The 24,907-nt window shown below is 40.9% G+C and overlaps 2 protein-coding genes across 7 annotated transcripts in view; both read left to right on the top strand.

Annotated features, from left to right (window-relative positions):
• Positions 1 to 22,134, top strand: part of RGPD4 (RANBP2 like and GRIP domain containing 4) — a 34,947-nt gene extending 12,813 nt beyond the window's left edge. Inside the window, exons 17-30 of one of the 4 annotated variants that reach the window (XM_056327375.1) lie at positions 68 to 148; positions 620 to 758; positions 932 to 1,029; positions 1,613 to 6,200; positions 7,220 to 7,297; positions 11,615 to 11,779; positions 13,196 to 13,288; positions 14,180 to 14,376; positions 17,287 to 17,515; positions 18,096 to 18,194; positions 18,363 to 18,505; positions 19,340 to 19,613; positions 19,761 to 20,095; positions 21,566 to 22,134. In XM_056327375.1, coding sequence (XP_056183350.1) covers positions 68 to 148; positions 620 to 758; positions 932 to 1,029; positions 1,613 to 6,200; positions 7,220 to 7,297; positions 11,615 to 11,779; positions 13,196 to 13,288; positions 14,180 to 14,376; positions 17,287 to 17,515; positions 18,096 to 18,194; positions 18,363 to 18,505; positions 19,340 to 19,613; positions 19,761 to 20,095; positions 21,566 to 21,871 — 6,825 coding nt within the window. In that variant the 3' untranslated portion in view covers positions 21,872 to 22,134. Of the gene's footprint in view, positions 1 to 67; positions 149 to 619; positions 759 to 931; positions 1,030 to 1,612; positions 6,201 to 7,219; positions 7,298 to 11,611; positions 11,780 to 13,195; positions 13,289 to 14,179; positions 14,377 to 17,286; positions 17,516 to 18,095; positions 18,195 to 18,362; positions 18,506 to 19,339; positions 19,614 to 19,760; positions 20,096 to 21,565 lie in introns of all 4 variants that reach the window. The other 3 variants (XM_056327374.1, XM_056327377.1, XM_056327376.1) reach the window with 3 other exon arrangements.
• Positions 22,135 to 24,040: 1,906 nt separating this feature from the next.
• CCDC138 (coiled-coil domain containing 138) overlaps positions 24,041 to 24,907 on the top strand; it is a 42,089-nt gene continuing 41,222 nt past the window's right edge. Inside the window, exon 1 of one of the 3 annotated variants that reach the window (XM_056328827.1) lies at positions 24,041 to 24,173. The gene's annotated coding sequence lies outside the window, so the exon portion shown is untranslated. Of the gene's footprint in view, positions 24,174 to 24,252; positions 24,501 to 24,907 lie in introns of those variants that run through there. The other 2 variants (XM_056328826.1, XM_056328825.1) reach the window with 2 other exon arrangements.

Below are 24,907 nucleotides of genomic sequence, written 5' to 3'. Positions count from 1 at the left end.
TTCAGGGAATTATTATATTTAAAGAAAAACTCAAAAGATTCAGTTAACTTTTTTTTCCCTCCCCTAGTTTTCTCCTAAAACTCCTCAGTGGGCAGAAGATCACAGGTCTATACTTCAAATGATCTGTCAGCAAGTGGAAGCTTTAAAGGTAAACAATTCTGTTCATCGTATTCAGTGAAGAACAGTTGGCCTTTTACTTCTGGTGAGAATTTAGGGATAATAGCATGGGCTGACTTACAGTTCCTAGACTATTACTGAAATCAGTGGAATTAACTTCTGTAAACGCCTTCCTAAACTGAGTGCAAGAGTAAATGTTTTTGTTTAAAAACTCTTATTTGGGACTTGGGCAGGGATGCAGAGGCAACCTGTCTTAAGGACTGTGTGCAGAAAGAGTTCCACTTTCATCATCTTGGTTCTCATCCCTTGGCTCTGTTTTTACTTGTGGATTTAGAACGCAGTCTTAGTACCTTGTACTGCATGGGCAGATCTTGCATGATCTGGCAAGTACCTCTTAATTTTTTAAATTTGTTTTCCTAAGCTTGAATCATTCCTTATGTGTTCTTCTACAAATACCTATGTAAAATATACTCTATGCTCTCAGTGTACACTGTCTTCACAGAATGAAATGCAAGAAATGAAACTTAATAATTCCAACTTAAATGTGTCATCTCATCGGTGGCCTGCTGAAAGTTACGGAACAGATACAATGTCAGAGGGATATCAGAGAGCACAGAATCTTCATGAAGCTCCATTAACAGGTAAGTTGCTGCTGAATTTTTATCTAAATGCTTAGCTAAACCAAGTAAGACTTCTGAAAACAATGCAGAGATGTTGTAATGATTCACAACTAAAAACTGATTGCCTGGGAGAGTCCATTCAATAAAACAACAACAAAAATCAAGTATAAATTTTCCCTGCTGTTCCTTTTTAGTTGCTACCACTGGCCCGTCTGTTTACTACAGCCAGTCGCCTGCCTATAACTCTCAGTATCTTCTCAGAACTACTGCAACCAATGTAACGCCAACAAAGGTGAGAACAAATCTGTCTACTTAAGTTACTTCCAATGACTTACTGAAAATGACTGCTTTTGATTCTGTATGCAGTTGCATGTAGTTGCAGTTCTGTTTAGAATATTTGGTAAACTTGGACTGTTAGGGATAAACTAATGTGATTATAATTTATAATGTGATAGTAATTGATCTTTCTGCCTGATTTTTGGGATGTAGAGTTTGGGAGGAAAAGCCAGCAAAATGTCTGCAATACATTAGTACATGTCCCTACAGAGCAAGGATGAGTAGTGCTTAATTGTTTCCCTCCCCCCCCCAGCAAATTAGTACGGCAAAAGAGAATGTGGTTTTCAAGCTTTTTTTCATAAAAGAACAAACCCACTCATCTTGTGGCCCTTTTTCAATGCTTGTTTTCAGATGCCCTTCCAGATTTAAACTAATCTGTTCAAACTACGTTAAAATTAGTTTGGATTTAAACTGGTATGGAAGCATGACCTGCTTTTAAGAGTATATGTTATGTGGGCTTCAGCGCAGTAAGACTTTGTCTTCCACATCTTATGATATGTCATAATAAGCAAAGAAATCGTTCTCTGCTTTTTCTTTAGGCTCCTGTTTATGGCGTGAACAGACTTGCACCTCAGCAACATATATATGCTTATCAACAACCAATGCATACACCACCTCTGCAAAACACTTCTGCTTGTATGTTTTCCCAAGAAATATATGGCACACCTCTGCGTTTTGATTCTCCTGCTACTGGACTCATTTCTCCGCGTGGGGGTGATGATTATTACAACTACAGTGTTCCACAGGCAAGCACAAATCCACCATTACCTGAACCAGGCTATTTCACAAAGCCTTCAGTTGCTCCACCAACTTTAAAGCCTGCAGAATCAAAGGTGATAGAATTTTCAAAATCTAAATTCAGCCAGCCAGGAACAGCAGAAGGATCAAAAACATCCCTGCCAACACCAGCACAGTCAAGCCAGTCAACAACTTTTAAATTCAATACTAACTTCAAGTCTAATGATGGAGACTTCACCTTTTCTTCTCTTCAAGTTGCAATGCAGCCTCCTAATGCAGGTTTTAATAGTAGCGAAAGCCTCTTGGGTCTTCTGACATCTGATAATAAATCTTTACAGGATGATAGATACATTGAACAAAAACCAATTAACGATCACACAGGCAGTCAAAGAAATATCTTCAGTTTTGGCAATAAACATATTTCAGGCATCTCTTTTAAAGAAGGCATGGGACAAAATGCACACAAAAACCTGGCTTTTGAGAAGAGTGATATGTTTAGTGTCCAAGAACCAAGCAAGCTTGTATTTGTGACTTCAAATTCGGATTTGGCCAATAGAAGTCATGAAACAGAGGGAGGAAGCACCCATGGTGGAGATGAGGATGATGATGGTCCTCATTTTGATCCTGTGGTGCCACTCCCTGACAAGATTGAAGTAAAGACAGGTGAGGAAGATGAAGAGGAGTTCTTCTGCAACAGAGCTAAGCTTTTCCGTTTTGATGCAGAATCTAAAGAATGGAAGGAAAGGGGTATTGGAAATGTAAAAATACTGAAACATAAAGTATCTGGGAAATTTCGTCTCTTAATGAGACGGGACCAAGTGCTGAAGATTTGTGCAAATCACTACATAAATACAGATATGAAATTAACTCCAAATGCTGGATCAGATAAGTCATTTGTGTGGCATGCTTTAGATTATGCAGATGAGTTGCCAAAACCAGAACAGCTTGCAATTAGATTTAAGACACCTGAGGAAGCAATGCTTTTCAAAAATAAGTTTGAGGAGTCACAGAGTATTTTAAAAACCTTGGGATCAAATGTTGACACATCTGTGACTCAGAACAGTGGGACTGCAAGAGAAACAACAAATCAGGACATCAAGGAGCCTAGCAAATCTGTTTCTGGGACCCTGAGCTTTGGCTTTCAGTTCCCGAAAGATGGGGTGAGCAGTGAATCTGATGGCAAAGGCAACCTTACAGCTACATCAACTGCATCTGGCCCTACTACTTTTTCATTTGGAAAGGAAGCCCCACAAACCTATTCTTCTGGTGGTTTTGCACAACATCTCTTGAAGAAAGATCAATGGGAGTGTAAAGTATGTTTAGTTCCAAATGAAGCTACTGCAAAGAATTGTGTATCATGTCAAAGTCCAAATTCAGATAAGTGGGAAACACATGGCACCCCATTACCTGACTCTGCTGCGAGTTTCAAAGCCAGTGGTAACACTGTGCAGGACAAATTTGGATCTGCTTTTGCTAAAAAGGAAGGTCAATGGGACTGCAGCGTCTGTTCAGTGAGAAATGAACCCACTGCCTCCAAGTGTAGTGCTTGCCAGAATCCAAACAAAACTAGTACAGCGGTATCTGGTCAACAAAGTTCCTCTAAATTTGGCCAAGCAATTGCTGCAAAGGCTATTCAAAATGACTTGGGAACTGCTTTTTCTAAAAAAGAAGGTCAGTGGGACTGCTCTGTATGCCTAGTCCAGAATGAAGCAAAGGATGTCAACTGTCGTTCTTGTCAGAATCCTAACTCTCAAAGTCAACCAAATGTGCCTACATCTACTGTTCAGGCATCCCCTGCTCCCAGGTTTGGCTCCATTGGTGATGCAAGTAAGCCACAGAAAAATGGATTTGAAGGGCTTTTTGCTAAAAAGGAAGGGCAGTGGGATTGTAATACTTGTCTGATGGGGAATGAAGGTTCTTCGCCAGCCTGCATAGCTCTCCAAACACCAAATCCAGCTGGTAAGCCTGTGAGTGATGCTGCATCAGCTCCTACTTTTGGCTTCAAAAGTAAATTATCTGAACCTGCTGCAGGACAGTTGGGAACAGGCTTTAAGTGTAATTTCTCAGAAAAGGGCTTTAAGTTTGGTCATGAGCCAGGCAAGATGCCATCATTTACATTTCGCATTCCTTCTGATACTGAAGCTAAGTCTGCAAAGGAAGGATTTAGCTTTCCAGTGCTTGCAAGCGGATTTAAATTTGGAATACAGGAGTCTAGTAAAAATACCACCAAGAAAGATGAACCATCCAAAGAATGTACGACTGGCTTCTCAAAAAGTGTTGATGAAAAAGACAAAAAGGAACCTCCTTCAGATAGCAGAATTACATTCCAATTTCAAGAAACAGCTAACAAGGAGAAAGGTGACTTTGTTTTTGGGCAAAACAGCAGCACTTTTACTTTTGCTGAGCTTGCAAAAAGTACTCCTGGGGAAGGCTTTCAATTTGGTAAGAAAGATCCTAACTTCAAAGGCTTTTCAGGTGCAGGTGAAAAGCTGTTCTCTTCACAGGATTCTAAAACAGATCACAAAGCAAACACATCTGCTGACCTTGGTGAGAAGGATGATGATGTATATAAGACAGAGGACAGTGATGATATCCATTTTGAACCTATAGTTCAAATGCCTGAAAAAGTAGAACCATTTACAGGAGAGGAAGATGAGAAAGTGCTATACTCCCAAAGAGTAAAGTTGTTCAGGTTCGATCCAGAAACAAGTCAGTGGAAAGAACGTGGGGTGGGCAACTTGAAGATTCTTAAAAATGAAGTTAACGGCAAAGTAAGAATATTAATGCGGCGTGAGCAGGTACTGAAGGTCTGTGCAAACCACTGGATAACAACAACAATGAACTTGAAACAGCTGTCTGGCTCAGACAAGGCATGGATGTGGATGGCCAATGACTTCTCTGATGGTGATGCAAAGTTGGAACATCTGGCAGCAAAATTCAAGACACCAGAGCAGGCTGAGGAGTTCAAACAGAAGTTTGAAGAATGTCAGAGACTACTACTAGATATACCACTGCAGACACCTCATAAACTTGTTGATACAGGTAGGACAGCTCAACTTATACAGAAAGCAGAAGAAATGAAGTGTGATTTAAAAGATCTCAAAACATTTCTGACAGATGACAAAACCAAACTGTCAGAAGAGGAACATGTAACCTCTGGTTGTGCCAGCAGTACTTCTGATGTGGTTATAAAGCCACATGCTGAAAGTACTGGGCCTACTCTGGAATGGGATAACTATGACTTGCGTGAAGAAGCGTTGGATGATAGTGTAAGTAGTTCTGTATATGCATCTCCTCTTGCAAGTAGCCCTGTAAGGAAAAACCTTTTTAGATTCGGAGAGTCTACAACAGGTTTTAGTTTCAGCTTTAAATCTGCCTTGAGCCCATCCAAATCTCCTGCCAAACAGAACCAGAGCAGAACATCAGTAGGCACAGATGAAGATTCTGATGTGACTCAAGAAGAGGAGAGAGATGGGCAGTACTTTGAACCTGTGGTACCTCTGCCTGATCTCGTGGAAGTGACCAGTGGTGAGGAAAATGAGCAAGTTGTCTTCAGTCACAGAGCTAAACTCTACAGATATGATAAAGATGCTAATCAGTGGAAAGAGAGAGGTATTGGGGATATCAAGATATTGCAGAACTATGACAACAAACAAGTGCGCATAGTAATGAGAAGGGACCAGGTACTAAAACTCTGTGCCAATCACAGAATAACACCAGATATGAATATGCAACAAATGAAAGGATCTGATAGAGCATGGGTATGGACTGCGTGTGACTTTGCAGATGGGGAAAGGAAAGTAGAACTTCTAGCTGTGCGATTCAAGCTGCAAGATGTGGCAGACTCATTTAAGCAAATTTTTGATGAAGCAAAGCATGCCCAAGAGAGAGAGACACTGATAACGCCTCTCTCTTCCCGTAACAACACGCCGAAGGAATCTCCGTGTGGTAAAAATGCTGTAGCCGTATTAGAAGAAACTACCAGAGAAAGAACTGACCTCAGCCATGGTGATGATACTTCTGATTTAGCTGTAGAGGTTGCAGAGGTGTCAAACACTTCTGAAACGCCAACAAAAACAGTGGTTTCTCCTCCAAAGTTTGTATTTGGATCTGAATCTGTCAAGAGCATTTTCAGTAATGAAAAGACAAAGACATTCACGTTCGGAAATACTTCAGCCACTGGTTCTCTGTTTGGCTTCAGCTTTAATCCTCCCAGAAAGAGTGAAGACCATATTCCACCGTCTCGGAACACAGCACAGAAAGAACTGATCTCTGAACCACCAAAAAGCTTTAGTGCTCCTCAGATGCCTTTAGGCAGCAAGGTAAACAACTTGCCAACTTCAACACAAGGTGGACCCTGTAACTTCTCATTTAGAATTGTGGAAAAAGGTGAGTGTCAATTGAACTAGTAATCTATTCAACCACACAGCTTAGTAAGCAGTCATCTCTATGCTGTTGGTTACTCTTTGTTGTCTTAATAATACATAGTTTCTTTCAGTTCCAGTGCAGGTACCCACATCTTTACAAGTTTGTGAGACTTTTAACTAAATGAGTGAATTTTAAGTCATAATTAAATGAAAGTGTGTGATGCAGAATGGAGTTTTGTTGATTAGTGAGAAAGGGGAATTTCAGGTAGAACTGTAACTCTGAAGTCCTGTACCTGAATCTCAGACTTAACTGCTTAAAGGAGGGATGGATTCACTTTGAAGACTTAAATAGGTAGTTGAATTGGTAGTGTCTGTACCTGGGCCTTTGAGTGGTAAAGTGTGAGAGCAGCAAACATATGCTTCGGCTAAAGTTTGAATTACCAGATTGAACAGATGGGTATTCTAAAACTACTCTCTGTACATATGTTTAAAGTCTTGATTACTGGCCTCTGCAATTTCAGGTGTGTAGCTTAAATAACATCAGGTGTTAGTCTCTTTCCTTAGCTTGAAAAGAGATCATCTGATTATATACCTCAGTTACACAGTTTCTGACACTCACTGAAAGAGATGCACTTGCAGAAATTGTTGCTGCAACATGACCACTATAATGTGCCGCAGTGTCTTTGTGAGAAGAATGGGATTTGCTAGTGTTTTAATGGTAGAGTACTTCTCTTTGAAGGCTTCGTGTGCTGCTTCCCATCAGTGTGAGACTGTTTAATCAGATTATAGTTCTTAATTTCCATGCTAATCTCAGAGTTATGAAGATGTACTGTCTGTGTATTAACTGAAGCATAGTAAGTGATGTGGCGGAAGATGAGAGCTGCAGTCTAATCACATGGGTTGGATAAGCTGTGTAGGATTAACAGGTTAAATTTCCTACTGTGAAATACAACTATGGAATGTTTCCAGAACTAGATAAGTCTGGTTTACCCTTTTAAAATTCCATGTAAACACTTACATCCAAATAATTTATTTTTTTAGGATTTAATTTTAGCCTTTTTAAATCTAATCCAATGGCCTTTTGGACAAGCACATCTTCCTTGCAACCTGATAGTAAAGGTATTTACATACTGCACTGAATGTTTGATAAAAAACACTTTAGCAGGCATGGACAGTAACCCAACTGTGTCAGAGCAGTTGGCTCAGTAATCCTTGTAATTAACATGCATGCTGAAGAAGAGTATTTAAAGTTCTGTGTCTGACTACTGTATTTGGCCTGTTGGAGAATGTCTGTAGCCCTTAGTATTTTAATATGAACTAGCATAATGGGTGACCCTGTTTAAGCTTTTGGCTTGTTTGCCTTATTTTCTGAGGGTATCTGCCTTGCACTGCTCCGTCACGGTTTTGCTCAACATGCACACTGGATTTTTAAAATTCCCGTTTTCTGAAGAAATTTAGCTCTTTTATTTTTAGAGACTACATCTCTTAGCGACTTGATGTCTTGCACTTTAATGAAGTACACTTGAGGATCTTAAGACAGGTTATCCAGTAGAAGGCTTGAATGTATTTAGCCTCCCTTGGAAATAATTAATTCAGTTTCTCTATTATCATTATGTTAACTACTACACTTTTAAAAACAAGAAGCGCACAGAAATGAGAAAGCCAACTCCTTACTACTGCTCCTGTGTATATCTCTCATGTGTAATGTGAAGTCCACCTTAGCTGGTCAGAAAACTTTTGCGATTTATGTTCAGAACCTCTAATCAAAACTGTTACAGTTTATAGTTTGATTGTCTGTCATTGTAAGATATTATTAATGGTGCTTCTTGCAAGTATGCTTACTGTATACTCAACTTACACAGTTCAACAGCAATTTAACTTTAAAAAGCAAATTTTTCTGGTCTGCGCAAGACAGTTGTCTAATACTAGTGTCTTACATTGTTTAAAAATGCCAAAATATCATTCCAGACACCATTTTCCCAAAACTGTATTTCTAGAGAAGCTGTTCTTATTTAAACACTGAACTCCTATTTTGTTTATATGATCTGAAGTCAGCTGTTCTGTGTTTTTAGGTATCCCTGTGCATGCAGTTTATTAACGATTCAGTTTTATTTTCATCATTTGATGTTCATAATGTGAAGTGATAAAGCATTCTGCTCCAGTGCATATATGCAAGAACTTTTGCTAACTCACACTGATCCTGGTTTTATATTGGGAGGGTGTGAGGGCAAACTGTGCTTCACTTCTACTTTTCTGACAGTTAGGGTATGATTATATACTTAGTGATTCATTTACAGTTGCTAATGATTTACAGTGTAGCTTTTTGGTAGCTTTGTTTTGAGCTTTGACTTAATAGCATATGACTCTGAGAAGTCCTTTCTAAATTGGGTTTTCAAGCATACCCAATGCAAATATAATCTGAGGCTTCCCCCTGGGGAATGTCTTTTGGGGAGCAGCTTCTGAGTTGTGCTGGAGTAACATTCAAAAGACGTTCAGCCTCATAGTAGTTCTGCACCTCCATGCAAAAGTACTTAAGTTTTTCTCAGGTCAGGTCATGAGCTTTTTGTAAGTTCTTTCCAAGTTTGAATCAGAGTTATGTCAGTGGCATGTTACTGTATCAGTTACATGCATTATCATTTAAATTCTGGTGGTTTTCTCTTATATCAGTCAATATCTTCTGGATGTATGTGTGAGGAGAAAAAATGACCGGTACTGTAACTAGCTAGATATTTAGGCTACCTGGTCTTAATGTCAGTTGAAACAAAAAGAAAAATACAATACAGCAGTGATAAGAACTGTTGTGCATCGTATTGTTCTTTATTTTGGTTGTTCCATATACTAATAAAGTTTCGTTTGGGTTTTTCCCTTGAGTTGAAAGTTCTATTAATTACAAACCAAACAGTCTTTTAAGAATGTTGTACCTATGCATGCTCATTGTTTTCATGGCTGCCTGTGAAGATATATTTAAGCTGTTTTGCAGCGTTAATGAGTAACAAAAGTTAACTTTTTGTCAGGAGGCTGAGTAGAAACTGACTGAACTGAACCAGTGAACATCTTGTTCAGTCTTAATATTCTGAGGGCAAATACATGTTGTAATCTTAATCTGTGTTGAACCCTTCTGTCACTTTGGATGTTTGGAACACTAGAATCTTAATCCAGTGTTTCATAGATCATCTTCATGGAGAACTTTATGGGTTAATCTGAAGCAATTTCTTAATGTGTTTCTCTTACTGCTACTTTGCACAAAGGCTACTGAAAGAGCCTGCATGATAACGCTTTTGGAATGCTGTCTGTTGAATAGATGGACTGTTACATCTGTTGCTGGGTTCTTCTAGCTAGCTTTATAGTGCTCAGATTAAAGGAAGCCCACACTTTTACCATCTACCTGACTAACTTTAGAAGGAATTTTATCTTTTTTGAAAATTCTCTAATCTAAGGAAAGCTGATTTTTGCTGTAACCTTTAATGGCTGCAAGACTAAATAAATACTCCACACTTAAACCTCTGTGGTGAATTTGGTGCAGACTTACACAGTCGAATTGAGACACTTGCTTAACTGATCTGAGAGAATAAAACACGTGCTAATATGCAGGATACTTGCATATCTTCATAACACAGTACTAGTTGTACTCCTAATTCTTTAATCAGCTGGAATTAGTGAGTTTTTTGCATTAAATTCTGAGAAAATACATGAAAACATCTGTAGCCTGCCGTCTTGATATGAACTTAGAAATCTACTATTCAAGAACTTTATTCTACATTTACTTTATACAGGCTCAGAAGAGCTATTGCGATCTAAAATGTGAGTGAAAAGCATTACTTTATAGGAGTGTATGTGCTGGTAATGAGTTTGAGCTACACTCTGGTGTATAAATGCCTGAAGTGATTAAATTGTAATCAAAAGGAGTGTCAGCTGCGGCAAAGGTTGGGGAGGGAACACTTGGAAAAAACACTTTAAATTTAAACTAGTACTTTGGATTTTGTTTGTAGTCTATTTTTATTTATATTGTTCTTTATCTACTGGAAGATACTAGTGGGAAGAATGCTTTTAAAAAGCGGATTTATTTTAGTGTCAGTTGTGTCAGAGGATCTAGGGGCATTCTATAAATATTCCACTTCCACCCTTGTCTCCTCTTGCAATCATGCATATCAAATTGCACGAGCAGGAAAACTGGTGTTCCTCAGGAAATGAGTAATAGTCTGGTTGCTAGCTGAAGATTTAGGTTCACACTGACTGCACTGTGCCACAAACTTATCAAATATTTTCTAATGAACAGAACAGTGAGGTTTTGGGAGCACCCTTCAAATTTTCCTGACTAGTTTAACTCAGACCTGGAAAACATTAACAAATAGGTTGACCTACTAAAGCTATCAAATTGATTTTAGAAACAGCTGTTGGGTTGCTACTGATTCACTTATGGGGTAATTCTTATATATGGTTAACAAATCAGTTTCTTACACTTTTACCTCCAAACTCCCCCTCTCGAAGCAACACTAAAACCCAAATAAAAAAAAACCACGCTGAACAATACATGCTTAAACTGGTATATTCTCCCTCTTTGTTTCCATTCTTCATAATGAACTCAAATCTTTGTTTTCAAAGCTGTCTGCTTGTTCTTATAGCTCTATGTTTTTCTGCAGTTTGCTCTAGGCTGTGCTTTCAGCTTTAACCTTTGATTATGCACTGGTTTTTTCAATACAAGTGGAATGGACACCTTAATGTTGAAACAGAGAGGAGAAAAAGCTATATAATAAAATTGATAGTGTTGTTTGTCCTTGTTGGAAAAGCTAGTTAAATAGACTGAAAGCAATATTTTTTTTTTTGTTCTTCAACAAGATGGAACTAAAAATTATTTTGTAACAATAAAAGTTTCAGCAACAGCTGTTACGGTAAATTGAGATTAGCTATCAAAAAGTTCAAATTTCCTGTAGGTAATCTGAAGTAATTTCTATTCAGTTGATATTGAATATTGTCTAGAACTTAAAGCACTTTTAAGCAATGGAATATGACATGTTGCTGTAGACTACTTTTTCTTCTTTCAGGCGTGAAGTTTGTCACTCTACCTCTAGAAGAACACCTCTGTCCCTCTTCTTTGTAGCTGTACTTTGTTTGACATGAGGACTGAATTAAATAATCGTTACAACAATATAAAGATGCAGGGTTGCTTCTGTTCTGATACTTGAATTCCAAAGGCAGTGGAATAGGATGTTGTTGCACATGCAGCTTAGAATTTCTTAAATTTTAACAGGATGTTCTGTCCTAGCATCCTTTAACTTTGATTGTTTTTTGTGGATCAGCACAAAATGCAGGCTCCAAATGTATTTCTAACTGCCTTAGAATTAACTTGGTTCTGTAATAATAGCAGTGTGTTAATGTTATTCCCTGTTCTGAAATTACTCAGTTTTAATGGTCTGTTCAATTTCTGTAAAAAAGCAGAGAAGACAACGATGTCAAAAGACTATCTTCCATCTGATGAGGTTATAATAGTTTACGAGTTAATGCCTACCCCTGAACAGAAGGCTCTCGCTGGCTTTCTCAAGCTACCTTCAACATTCTTCTGTTACAAGAATAAGCCTGGATATGTGAGTGACGAGGATGACGGTAAGGAGTGCCAAAATTGATCTTTGTGTTGCCTTTTTGTGGGGAAAGGGTGTAACACACCATACTTGTGCAGCCCCATCTCAAGCACTGTGTGCAATTTTGGGTGCCTTGGTGTAATAAGGACGTCAGACTATTAAGAGTGTGTCCAGGGGAGGGTGACCAACTTGGTGAAACGCCTTGAAGGCCAGACTTAGAAGGAGGGGCTGAGGTCACTTGGTGTGTTCAGCTTGGAGAAGAGAAGGCTGAGGGGCGTCCTCATTGCAGTCTGCAACTTCCTCAAGGGGGGCAGCGGAGGAGGAGGCGGTGCTGATGATCTCTGTCTGGTGACCAGTGACAGGACATGAGGGAATAGAATGAAGCTGCATCAGGGGAAGTTAAGATTGGACATCAGGGAAAGGCCCTTCACCGAGAGTGTGGACAGTCACTGGAACAGACTTCTCAGGGAAGTGATCCTGGCACCAAATCTGTCACAGTTCAAGGGGCATCTGGACAACATCATATAGTTTACTTTTATGTAGTCTTGTAAGGAGTAGAGCACTGGACTCTGATCCTTATGAGTCCTTTCTAACTTGAAATATTCTGTGATTCTTTGGATACTGTCAGAACCATTAGACACTCAAATATTTTTGTTTGGACTGATGGGAAATAATCCTGTTACCTTCCTTATGGCCAGGGATGTACACTCCTTTCTTTGAGGCAGAACAGTACAATGGAGGTCCAGGAATGACTAGAGGGAATTTGTATTGGTGTCTTATGGGTGTTGCCGCTCACATTGCCGATGCAATTGGTTAATCGGATATTTGAGCAAGAGGTTTACTTCTATAGCTATTTTTAGAGACAAATACAAGGCAGCCTTTATCAAAAAAGGAGCATTCTAAGGTTCACTAGATGCTAGACTAATGGCTTATTTTTCCTCTAAAACTAATTCCTGACACTAAAACTGCACATATTCTATATCAAATCTTACTGGATGCAACTACATTACTCCTCATTTATTCAGCAGCAGAGCTGTTAAATTGAAGTTCTGAAGCATTGCATTCAATAGAAAATGTGAGAAGGCAAGCCCCCTCCCACAAACATCTGAGCTTGCTAGCTTATATAAAAAAGATCTTCAGTCTTCTTCCCAGTTCTGTTTAGTGGTACTCGTAATCAACATGACTCAATAAGAAATGTGTTTTCTGAAAAAAAAACCTGTGCCGTATATCTGCAACAGTCTAGGCTGAGAAAAGTGTCAATAGCACACTGAAACACATGTATGCAAAATAGGAAGTGAAAGCTTACGTGCTGATCTGTGGAACTTTTAAAACCTAAGCAAAGATTACTAATACTTGCTATGTTTATGAGTCTGAAGGGCTTAGCAGACTTCTCTGTACTTAAGCATAAGTTCTCAAGTATCCCTTATTTCCTCTATTTAAGATGAAGACTACGAAACAGCTGTTAAGAAACTTAATGGGAAATTGTATCCCAGTGATTCAGAAAAGAAAAAGAAATTGCAAGATCCTGTAAAAGGTATGTCTTAAAACACAGTGCTTAAAACTTCTTATATATTGAAATACAAGCTTTAAAACTGAAGGATGTGGGGCACTGCAACTAATTTTGTTTCCTGAGAGAGTTTTTAGAAGCAATGATGCTGAGCATCTCAAAGTAAATCTTTAAGTGTAGTATGTTGAACTGTTAGTTAGCAGTAAAGTGGTACCTGAATGAGAAATGTACATTTCAGGTGGCCTCTAAACAAAAACATTCAAGTGTCTTCCTACCTTGAGCCCCTTTTGAATATGATGAATTCAGCTTGCCTTGATACTGTCCAAGACATAAGTTGTTTACATCTGTGAATGCTTGCTACTTGTGCAGATAGTAGGTTTAAAATAAGCTTATGAGTTAATATTGTTCAATTAAAAATTGGTCTTTATACTAAAAATACAGGTATATTTTGTAGAAGAGTGAATTTGCTGCTTATGTTTGTCAGCTTTGGCTTGTGCCTCAGTTCAGTGCTGTATAACTGAAGATTTGGATAGATACTTCTAGAAGTGAAGTTTGGGGGGGGGGGGGGGGTTGAGGATGTGTGCTAGAAAAGAAGGTATGTATTGAGCCGTCTGAAATGTGAACAAATGTGGAAAGAAGCTATTGCAGTGGCAGCTGCAAGATTGAAGTTTTAATCATTTCATGGAAATTCCCTGATAGCAATAGAAAAGAAAGTATGATGAATTTCCAATTCTGGTTCACCCCAAGTGGAGTTAAGTTAGTTGGTCTGCATTTCCACTGTTTAAACAATAATACTATTTGAAAAACTCCTAAGTCTTACTTCAGGTTAGTTTGGCTATCTTTTATAATGTAGGTGCCAAAAATTACTTCAGTATTTAGCTGCCTTCCCAACTAGTTTCCACTTAAATTTCTTTGCAGTGGGCATCACTGGAAAAAGTGAAGTCAACAGTGAAAGAGAATGTGCTGCTACTGAGGAAAAGAAACCAACTCCTGAGGAGAAGGCTGAAACAGCAGCTCTCCAGGTTCCTTCTACATCTGTCGGTGGTGTCAGCAGTGACACTAAGGATAACAGTCCAGAAGACTTTCAGACAAAAGTTAAGATTCAAGAAAGGAAAGTAAGAACTAAACTTTTCCTAAACTAGTTGTCATTAAACTTGTGTGATTACTTCATATACATGTGAGACTTAACATATTTTTTTCACCTTGTGAGAACTAAAACATCCAGTGGGGAAAAAATATTTGACTCTTGTGGTTGTGCCTCATACCTTTGCCAACTGAAATGGAAGCTTAGGCCTTAAGTTCCTCAGGAAGGGAAAGGAGGTACAGCTGTTCTCATAAATTATACACTGCTTTGGCTAGTAAAATCTTATGTGTCTCTCCCTGGCCTGCCGCCCCCCCCCCCCCCCGATTTGCTTTCAGGAAATAATAGTGGGGGGTTTTTTGAAAGCATACTACTACAAAGATACTTCAGTCTCTTGTCTTTGCATGTTAAGCATAATGAACTTCAGAAAGCTTGCAACAACAATTTTTCTTGGTATACTTTTTTCTAAAATGACTGTTAGTCTCCTGAGGAAGTAGTTTGCATACTAGGCTCTTCTGGCTTTACTGTGGCATATGAAGGCATGGACTCGGGTTGTGGTGCAACCAGAGACACTTCATTGTACAGAGAAGCTCATATTTGTATCTCTGAGCCCAGATACAAATTCCAGCTGTATGTAACACCAGGCTCAGGGTAGAAACCATTCATGCAGTTACATATCACTACAAGCATGCAGACGCCTATTTGCTACTGATAACTATGTTTATCTTACTCTCCTTCACAATACCCACGTGTTCTCATTTCTTGCCAGGTCAGACATTCTCCATCCACCTCTCATATATCTCTTTTCAGACATTCTCCATCCCCCTCTCTCTTATCTCCCATCAGTAATGGTCAGACATTCTCCATACTCCTCTCACATATTCCTCTTCAGACATTCTCTATCCTCCTCTCCCACAGCTTACAACTTTGCTTTTGGTTTGTTAATTGTGACAAGGCAAAGGTTGTGTGTAGCTGGGTGACCGTGACCTGATTTATGTTATGGTCAACTAAACACTGAATACAGGAAAAAAAAAAAAGGCATGGGAGACATAAGACAAACATCAATAAGGTGGTTAAGGCAATTATAATAAATCCTGCAATACTTTTGATCTACAGCCTAAAGTTTCCCAGCCGTGAGAAGAGACCAAAGACATCCCACCCCTGGCTCTGCTGCCAATCTTTGTTAAAGACTTTTAAGTTTTGTAAGATTTTGTGAATTGATTCAGAGTGGTCACTCAGATTCACGTAATACATCTCATCAAAGTCTTCACACCCATGTCCCTGTGCTAACAATAAAAAAATCAATAGCAGCTTGGTTCTGTAGCGATGCACAATGGACAGGGTTGACATCAACTAATAAGCCAGAAAGAGTAGCGTTTGTAGTATTACTTTCTTCAGCAAGCTAGCAGCCTAATTTACTAAGCAAGTTAAGAGCATGTACTATTCCTACAGAAGAGATTAGAGAAGCAAAAATGTGTTGCGCTGCATTCCAGAACTCGAGAGTTACAGGCTGCTGTGAGGTCTGCATTAGAAACATTTGACAGGTGGTGGGGTTGTGATTTTGCAAGGGCTGCAATGCCCGCTTGCAATCTTCATTGGCATTATCGTAGCTAGTTGTTTTAAATGGAACCCTTGAGCTTCCTCTCCATGCTTGACTTGTTGTTGCAAAATATTCTGAAGCCAATCAATAAAGTTAGTATATGACTCTTTAGGACCCTGCAGGACTGGCAGATGACTCACTGGACTCATACCCAGACTTCAGTGTCTTCGGGACTACCTTAATAGCTACCTCCTTAATTTGCAAATAGGCGTCCCTGTGATACCTTGCCTGAGTCATGGAAGCGGCATAATAATTTTTGCCAGCCAACTGCTCATAGTTAACAGCAATTCCCTGATTAAGGTTTTCAATCAAGGCCATTAGACATAGCTCACAAAAATCAGATAACTACATCATATACTGCGTTGGACTTAGTGCCATACAAAGCAATGACTTTGAGTCACGCAGTGTGAGTGTGTAAGACTCTACCATCACTTCAAGAAGGGATATAGCAAATGTACTATGAATACCCCCTTCCTGCACTGCTTTTCTTAACTCTTAACAGCCTTATATTGCACAGGCTGCCACTCTGGAGGCTGATTTGGCCAATACAATACTGGACATGCCACAGCAACTCCCAAATCCCCTTGCTTGTGCTTCCCACTTGCATTCCCGCCACCAATCCCCCGGACCCCCTTTCACCTTCCCCAAAAATACAGTCAACCCATTGCAGGGAGGAAAAAGGTCTAGTTCCTTTTCTGGATCTGTGGGACCTGGAACAAAAGGTTTATCAGTGTCAATGCATTGTCTGAGCTGTCCTGTTTCCGCACTTGGTCCTGTGTTGTGAGGATTGCTGCAGTCGGCGACAGGAGCTTTGGGGGCAGAGGAGGTACAAACAGGGTCAGTGCAATCATTGACAGTATGTTGAGAAGAGTGGTGCTGTCAATGGAATTTACATCCTCCCCTGGTTTAGCACTGTAAGTAGAATTAGTCCACACTTGGTGAAGAGTAGTCAGAATTTGCTACCAAGGTGCTAAATGCATTCCTGCTGCTGAGTCCCCCCCTGCAGCAGCATCATACAATCGTCTGCTGACTGCTTGCCAGGCAGGAATTTGCAAAGTGCCATCAGGTGGAAAGTCCGGCACTTTGTCACGGATCCATTCTAACAGTCACTAGCTGCAAACCTGTCTAGTTGCTACTAGATAACCATGTTTGTCTTTCTTGCTCTTCTTCACAATACCCACCTGTTCTCTCATCTCCTGCCAGGTCAGACATTCTCCATCCTCCTCTTTATCTCCTATCAGTAATGGTCAGACATTCTCCATACTTCTCTCACACATTCCTCTTCAGACATTCTCTATCCTCCTCTCCCACAGCTTACTACTTTGCTTTTTGTATTGATCTCAGGAGGATGACAGTACAAGCTCAACTGACTTAGTTTGTACCAGTAAGGAAGAAGTACCTTGCCCACCAGCTGGTGAGGTGACAGTATTTGTCCAGTCAGCTACCAACAATGAAGAACCAGATTCCACTATGGAAACTGTGCATGTATCGCAAGCTTCATCAGGAGCCGATGACAAACCTGTAGACTTATCAAGTAAAAAAAATGATTCGGACTGTTCAGAGTCAACACAAGGTAAGGTCAGGGGTATGTTCTGATGGGTGTGTGAGGTGGCTTTTTGGTGGTTGGATTTTTGTTTAGGTTTCTTTTTCTTTTTTTTTTTGATAGGAAGCTAAGTATGCTTTTCTGTAGATTGGTTTATCTAATGTAGTAGCCTTGGAGAGAAGTAGTACCAACACTGAATTAGAAGCATAAGTACCAATCTAGTAGAAACATGACTGGGGATTAAAATAATTATATACATCAAATTCTGCTGTGTGCAGATAGCACTACTGCAGAGCAATGCTAGTGGCTGTTACATAATTTATATATGATGTACTTTCTCTCATTAGTTCACTGTTAAATAGCGCGTGAATACTTACTAGTTCTGTGGATCTGCACAGAAGTAGCATACTGAAACAATCTCACACAGTCTTGAGCCTTTTTCTTAAATGATATCGTTGTGACAAGTGTTATGTAAACTTTAAATTTATTGGAAGGCAAAAATACCACAGATACTTCCCAGTTTATTCTTGTGAATATATAATATTAAATGCGTTTTCTTTAAGAAAGGCAGAGAAAAAAAAACCTTTGACTTTCCTCTCTTATTTGATAGAAAACAGAATCATCTCATTTGGTTTCGGCAATACTGCAGGCTTGTCGTTTGCAGATCTGGCTTCCAAAAGCTCTGGAGACTTTGCTTTTGGCTCAAAAGGTGGGTTAAACTAGTCTCTGAGACAGGCACTCAGCTGGACTTCTTGATACAGTATACCTTTTATGCACCAAATTTCTATTGATCCATCAGTTAACACCAGTTTTCTGTAAGTTCTTGTCGGGAAGAAGAAACTACACAAAGTTTGAAATGTAACTGTCTTAATTGTAGATGAAAACTTCAAATGGGCAAATACAGGAGCAGCTGTGTTTGGAGAGACAGCCCATAAAGTAGATGAAGATGAAGGTGGTAGTGATGATGAGGTGGTACATAGCGATGATATCCACTTTGAGCCAATTGTGTCCTTACCAGAGGTAAGGTGACTTCTAGATGATAAACCAACACTAATATAAGCATGTCTGCTAACACAGCAAGTTTTTAAAAAATGCTTATTGCAACTTCCGTGATTTTTCTTTGTTCTCTTATTTGCTGTTTCCCTCCTTCAGTCTCATTTCTCTCTCCACAAAGAGTTGTTGGTTACCTACTTTTCCAGTTCTCGCAAGTGTTTCTTATCTTTGGAAGATAACGTTAGCTAAAGGAGGTTAGAGGCCAGTAATATGCATACATAAAGTGAGGAGGAGATACGGCTGTCATGTGGCCTCGGTTTGTTATACTCGGTGTTCATTCTGTTCAAGTGCAAATATCAAGTTCTTTAACAATGTTCAAAAGGTAATGCCTGAAATGGTAACAGTACTGTATCTTCGCTTCTCATTTTGCACATCATTCAGCAAACCTGCACCTTTCCTGGGAAACTTGCCAGAACACTTGGTGCTTTGGGTTTTCTGTTGTTTTTTGGGGGGTTTATTTTTAAGAAATAACATGCATGTACAAAACCCATTGAAAAATAAACAAAAAACCCACTCCCAACACAAAACAGGAACAAATACCTACCAAAACGATACGCAGCATGGTGAAGTAGTATTGCAATACTATAATTAATCTCAAACAGTGGAATTTCTTGGGCTCTTAAATTATGGAAAGGTTAGATGTTTTACTCGTTTTGGTGTGTGGCGAATATGATGTTGGAGAAAGGAATACACTGAATAAATTTCCATTGTAATAGGTCAGAATCGTAAGTGTATGTAATACTTAATATCATTGATGACAGCAGTTCTTTGGGAAATCACAGGTACTCTGCTGTTTTTTAGGTGGAGGTAAAATCTGGAGAAGAAGACGAAGAAATTCTCTTCAAAGAGAGGGCAAAACTTTACAGATGGGACAGAGATGCTACTCAGTGGAAGGAGCGTGGTGTTGGAGAGATAAAGATCCTCTTCCATACACAGAAGAAATACTACAGAGTCCTAATGAGAAGAGACCAAGTTCTTAAGGTCTGTGCAAACCACGTCATCACCAAGGAAATGAACTTAGTGCCCTCTGATACATCCAACAATGCTTTAATTTGGACAGCCACAGATTATGCTGGTGAGTTTGTCAGGTGGTTTTTGTTTTTCGAAGTGGTCTGTAGTTTCTGTGGCTTTGGTTTTTCCCTGGAGATTGTAAGATGAAAGTTATTTGTCTCTGACTATACTTAACAGAACTAAAGAAACCTGTTCTTGGATTTATTTTCAGATGGTGAAGTAAAAGTAGAGCAGCTTGCAGTCAGATTTAAAAGCCAAGAAATGGCTAACTCTTTCAAGAGGAGGTTTGAAGAATGCCAGCTAAGCTTGTCAGAGTTACAGAAGGGACACTTATCTCTGGCAGCAGGACTGTCAAAGGACACCAACCCCATTGTGTATTTTGAAGTTTCTGCTGATGATGAACCTTTAGGACACATAACCATGGAACTATTTTCAAATATTGTCCCTCGAACTGCTGAAAATTTCAGGGCCCTGTGCACAGGAGAGAAAGGATTTGGATTCAAGAACTCCTGCTTTCACAGAATAGTCACTGACTTTGTGTGTCAGGTAAGTATAACAGGAAGGCTCTTAATTGAGAGAATGAGATGCATCTTGACTAACAATGGCAATTAAAAGAATCACTTATACAGGATAGCACGTTCTTACTGGCAGCATGAATCTGGTGTGCGAGATACGCTCATCTGTCCCTTCCAGGCATCTGCCTTCCTGCCATTTCAGGAGATGAGAAATGGTACAAGCAGCACATGCTGCCCTAAGCTAAATGCTTTTTACCTGTGTCTGCCAGCTGCCTGATGCTGTAGTGTTACCTAGCACTGACATGTTAGTGTGGAAGAAAGAAGAGAGAGAGGGATCTCCTCTTAAAATGGACAAGGGGCCTGTTGCTGAACAGAAACTCAAGGGACAGTAAGGGTTCCCAAAACTACCATTCAGCCTCCTCTCTCTATGGAGAGGAACTTCTGTATGCTGACCTGCTAGTAACACATATTTCCAGGCTTCTCTTATATAACCAACTTCCTTACATGCTGCACTAATGTTCCTGCATGTTACTACATCCCTGAAGATGAGGTACAACCCTCTACAAACTTAGAAGTAGGCAGTAATATATGAATGGCCTGTCACCAGAATAAAAAAACTATCCGGTCTCTTGATTAGATGTCACCTGTGTCTGAAGTATGCCCGTTGTGGCTCTTTTGTTAAAACTTTGTGCCTTTCTGATAAGGAAAGCAGTGTTGCTCATGTAGGGTTTAAACTTGTGGGGTATTCCACACCCCGTAAGGAGCAGACTTCCTTCTGAAACAGTTAACTGCACTGTGCATACCCTCAGAAAAAGTGAGTTTTTATCACATCAAATTGGGGTATTCTGTTTGCTCTGCTTTGCCTAAACTTTCTCCAGGTCCAGTGAGAAGCTTTTTAATGAGCATTAAGGCTTTCCTTCAAAGATATGATAACCTACGCTCTTACCTTTATGTGTACAGTCCAGTAACTGGGAGACAGAAGCTTGCTGCCTTGCAGAAAGACAAAAGACACTGCTCACTAGCAGTAGCTGCTCTCCTGAAGAAGCAGTAATGTGGGAAAAGCCGATGCCTGCACAGAAGCAGGAAGTTACTGGTCACTGGTACCTTAACCCTTTTCAAGTGACCAATTCTGTGCCTGCAGGGATTAAGCAAAGACAGGCCTTTGGTGAGATAACCAGGTCCCAGCTATCAAGGCCAAGTGATGCAGGAAGCAGGCAGTGGGAAAGACTGGCCTAGAGGAATGGTTGCTACACGGAGCAGGAAGATAAAACACTGTATTCAGAATAAACAAGGGACAGACTTTCCATTACTGCTTCCATTACCTTGAATGAAGCTGGGAAGCATTGTATCTAAATAAATATGGTACTTGTGGAAAACTAAGAATGAGTGCTTCCAAAGCAGTCCTGACTGTTGAAAGTGGATATAATTTTGCTGTTGGTTCATGTTTCAGGACTTGTTTAAGTTAATGCTGTGTGCCCCCCCCTCTTTTTTTTTTTTTAAGGGAGGCGATATAACTAACCATAATGGAACAGGTGGACGGTCAATTTATGGAACAGCATTTGAAGATGAGAATTTCGAAGTGAAACACACTGGTCCTGGATTGTTGTCAATGGCAAATAAGGGCAGGGATACAAATAACTCTCAGTTCTTTATAACACTTAAAAAAGCAGAACACTTGGACTTCAAGCATGTGGTATTTGGTTTTGTGAAAGATGGAATGGATGTTGTGAGAAAGATTGAATCCTTTGGTTCTCCTAAAGGACTAGTGAGCGGAAGAGTTGTCATTACAGACTGTGGGCAAATATAGAATTTGGGTATACAGATGTTCTAGGAGTATAAATCAGTATTTAGATGTTATTGACTAATTATTTCAACTTGTTAAAATGGACATTTCTGATGTATAAATGTAAAATTACAGCTTAAAGTTGGATTTTTTATGTGTTCTAATTGATTTTTTGCATGATAAATAAGTTCAGACACTGGCATATTTCAGGTGTATTTGTGTTATCCTGACATATTTGTATTAAATGTCAAATTTTAAAAATTAAATCTTAGTCTTGTTAAAATAAATGTCTTGTTTTCACTCTGATTTGCTTAGAAAAGAAAAACTTGCATGATTTGGCTTCTGTCAAATCTCGATTTTAAATATGTAAATTGTAAGTACTAATTACTGGTCAGTAAACTGAAGGCATTTGAAACTTAATGCTTACTCAAATGTGCAGAAAGCAAGCTGAGGCAGGTAGATTCTGGCTTGTGCTGTCTGAAGTCTCAGAATAGCATGTCAATATTTGAAAGCTAGAGAATAGTTCTTAAATATTTCAATCTCTATTTTGCTAGAGAAGTGTACAAACTTTTTTTTTTACACAGAGTATTTCTAAAGGTCTTAGTTTATTGAAAGACATCTGCTTAACATGGGGATTTTACCTGAAATGCTGTAGTATAACCCGCTGCAGCTGCTATGACATGGCTGTCTTGCCTATCTTCTCAACGTTTATTAGCTGTTTGCTGTGGCAACTTGTCTGACCTCACTGCAGAACTGACTTTAAGTGTGGCTTACATATGCCATGGGTCATTTTATCTTTTTTAAATTGTTGTAGTTTAACCCCAGCTGGTGACTTAAGTACCAGACAGCACTCCCCATCCCTTTCTCCCCCACCAAGGGATGGCACTCCCCATCCCTTTCTCCCCCACCAAGGGATGGCACTCCCCATCCCTTTCTCCCCCACCAAGGGATGGCACTCCCCATCCCTTTCTCCCCCACCAAGGGATGGCACTCCCCATCCCTTTCTCCCCCACCAAGGGATGGCACTCCCCATCCCTTTCTCCCCCACCAAGGGATGGCACTCCCCATCCCTTTCTCCCCCACCAAGGGATGGCACTCCCCATCCCTTTCTCCCCCACCAAGGGATGGCACTCCCCATCCCTTTCTCCCCCACCAAGGGATGGGGAGGGGAATTGGGAACAAAGTTAAACTTGAGGATTTAGGTAAGAACAATTTAGTAATTGCATTTTTTTAAATAATAATAATTAAAAAGAGGGAGAAGGGGAGAGGAAGGAAACCCGAAGGGAGAAAACAAGTGATGCATGATAAGAGTTGCTCACCACCTGCTGACCGATGCCCAGCCAGTCCCTGAGCAGCCATCAGCAGCCCCCAGCCAACCCCTCCCCCCACCAGGCCTGCCGGCCCATGGTATGGAATATCCCTTGGGCTAGCTTGGGTCAGCTGTCCTGGCTGTGTCCCCTCCCAGTCTCCTGTGCCCTGCCAGCCCTCTCGCTGGAGGAACTGAAAAGTCCTTGACTTGATACAAACATCAGCCAGCAACAACTGACAACATCAGTTACCAACACTGGTCTCACACCCGACCCAAACCACAGCACTGCGTAACTGTCCCTGTTGAAACCAGGACAAAAACTTGTCTCTTAATAGTGAATCAGCATGAGCAAAATTGTGGTTTTGTGGGGTTTTTTTATTCCTACTCTACATCTTAATGCTGCCATTATCAAAGTTTTCTTCAAGGTAACCGATCTGGCATTTTGATCTTTTAAATTGAGAATATGTAATTTGAATATTCTGCTTTGAGATTTATTAGTTTTTTAAGGCTAGTAGGAGTACTCCTTCCCTAAAGCTCCTGCAGCAGCATTAAGACTCTTGGACAATAAACCCCAAGGGATGGGGCCGGGCGGCAGGCGCAGCACAGCACCGCGAAGCCGAGTGGGAGTGCGAAACCACTCCCGCACTCCGCAGCCCCGCCGGTGCCCCGCCCGCCCCTGCCCGCTCTGGCCGAGGGCTCCCCCGGCTCCCGCTCCCCCGGCTCCCGCTCCCCCGGCTCCCGCTCCCCCGGCTCCCGCTCCCCCGGCTCCCGCTCCCCCGGCGGCGCCGCCGCTTCCCGGCCCGGGGGCACCAGCCCCGCCCCAGCGGGCGATGGGGGCGTGTGCGCCTGCGCCCCGCCGCGCGCCCGCTGCTTCCGCCGCGGCCTGTCGCGCCTGCGCCCGCCGCCTGCGGCTGGTGGCGGCTTCTTTGAGCGGGAGCGGTGCGGCGGCGCGGTATGGTCGGCCGCGGCCCCGGGGCCGGGCGTCTCTGGCGGCGCTGCCTGCGCGGGCTGGCGGGGGTGAGATTGGAGGGGCGCGGGTAGCGCGCCCGGGGGAGGTGGGGCCGGAGGAGGAGGAGCGCTGGTCCCTCGCCTGGTCCCTGAGGTGCCTGGGGCGGGGGTGTCTGTGTCCCCTTCCATAGGGTCCATTGTAAACACTGGCGTGTGGCGTACGCGTACGGTGTAGAGCCAGAAAAGGGACTGAAACAGAGTAGGAGCTTACGTGTGAGGCGTCCTCCCGCTAGTAGTGCCCCTGCCCCTCGGTTCTGATTGCTTTACGGTGCAAGAGCTGCAGCGCCGTCCTTGTCTGGGCTTGGAATTCCCCTGGAAACTGCAACTCCAAATTCGGTGCGTTCCCAAAACACAGTCTGAGCAGCTTGGCACTTAGTTTTTGCCTACCACCTTCTGGTACCTGTCAGTTGGGCAAGATAATATGTAGATCCTCTTAGTACGCTAGGCATATATGAAATACATATAATAGGATAACTCATTTACTTCATATCTTCTCTTGCCACAGCAATTGCTAGCTTTATTTAGAATGTGTTAGAAGGGTTTGTGATTTTTTGCAAAGCCTAGTGATTAGTTCTGTTTTCAGGGAGCAGGAAATTGTCGCCTAGAATCAAACCCGTAGTTCATAAAGAGACTGCCACAATGATCAGAATGTAAACTATGATGGGTATCATTCCCTTGCTGAGGTAAAGTCGTCTTATTTTACACCAGACAAAGCCAGGTTCTCTGTACTGATTGGAATGAAG

This window comes from Falco biarmicus, chromosome 2 (genome assembly GCF_023638135.1).
Source record: "Falco biarmicus isolate bFalBia1 chromosome 2, bFalBia1.pri, whole genome shotgun sequence".
NCBI classification, from domain to species: Eukaryota; Metazoa; Chordata; class Aves; order Falconiformes; family Falconidae; genus Falco; species Falco biarmicus.
The sequence above is the reverse complement of the archived record's forward strand: the minus strand, read 5'-3'. Positions and strand labels throughout refer to the sequence as shown.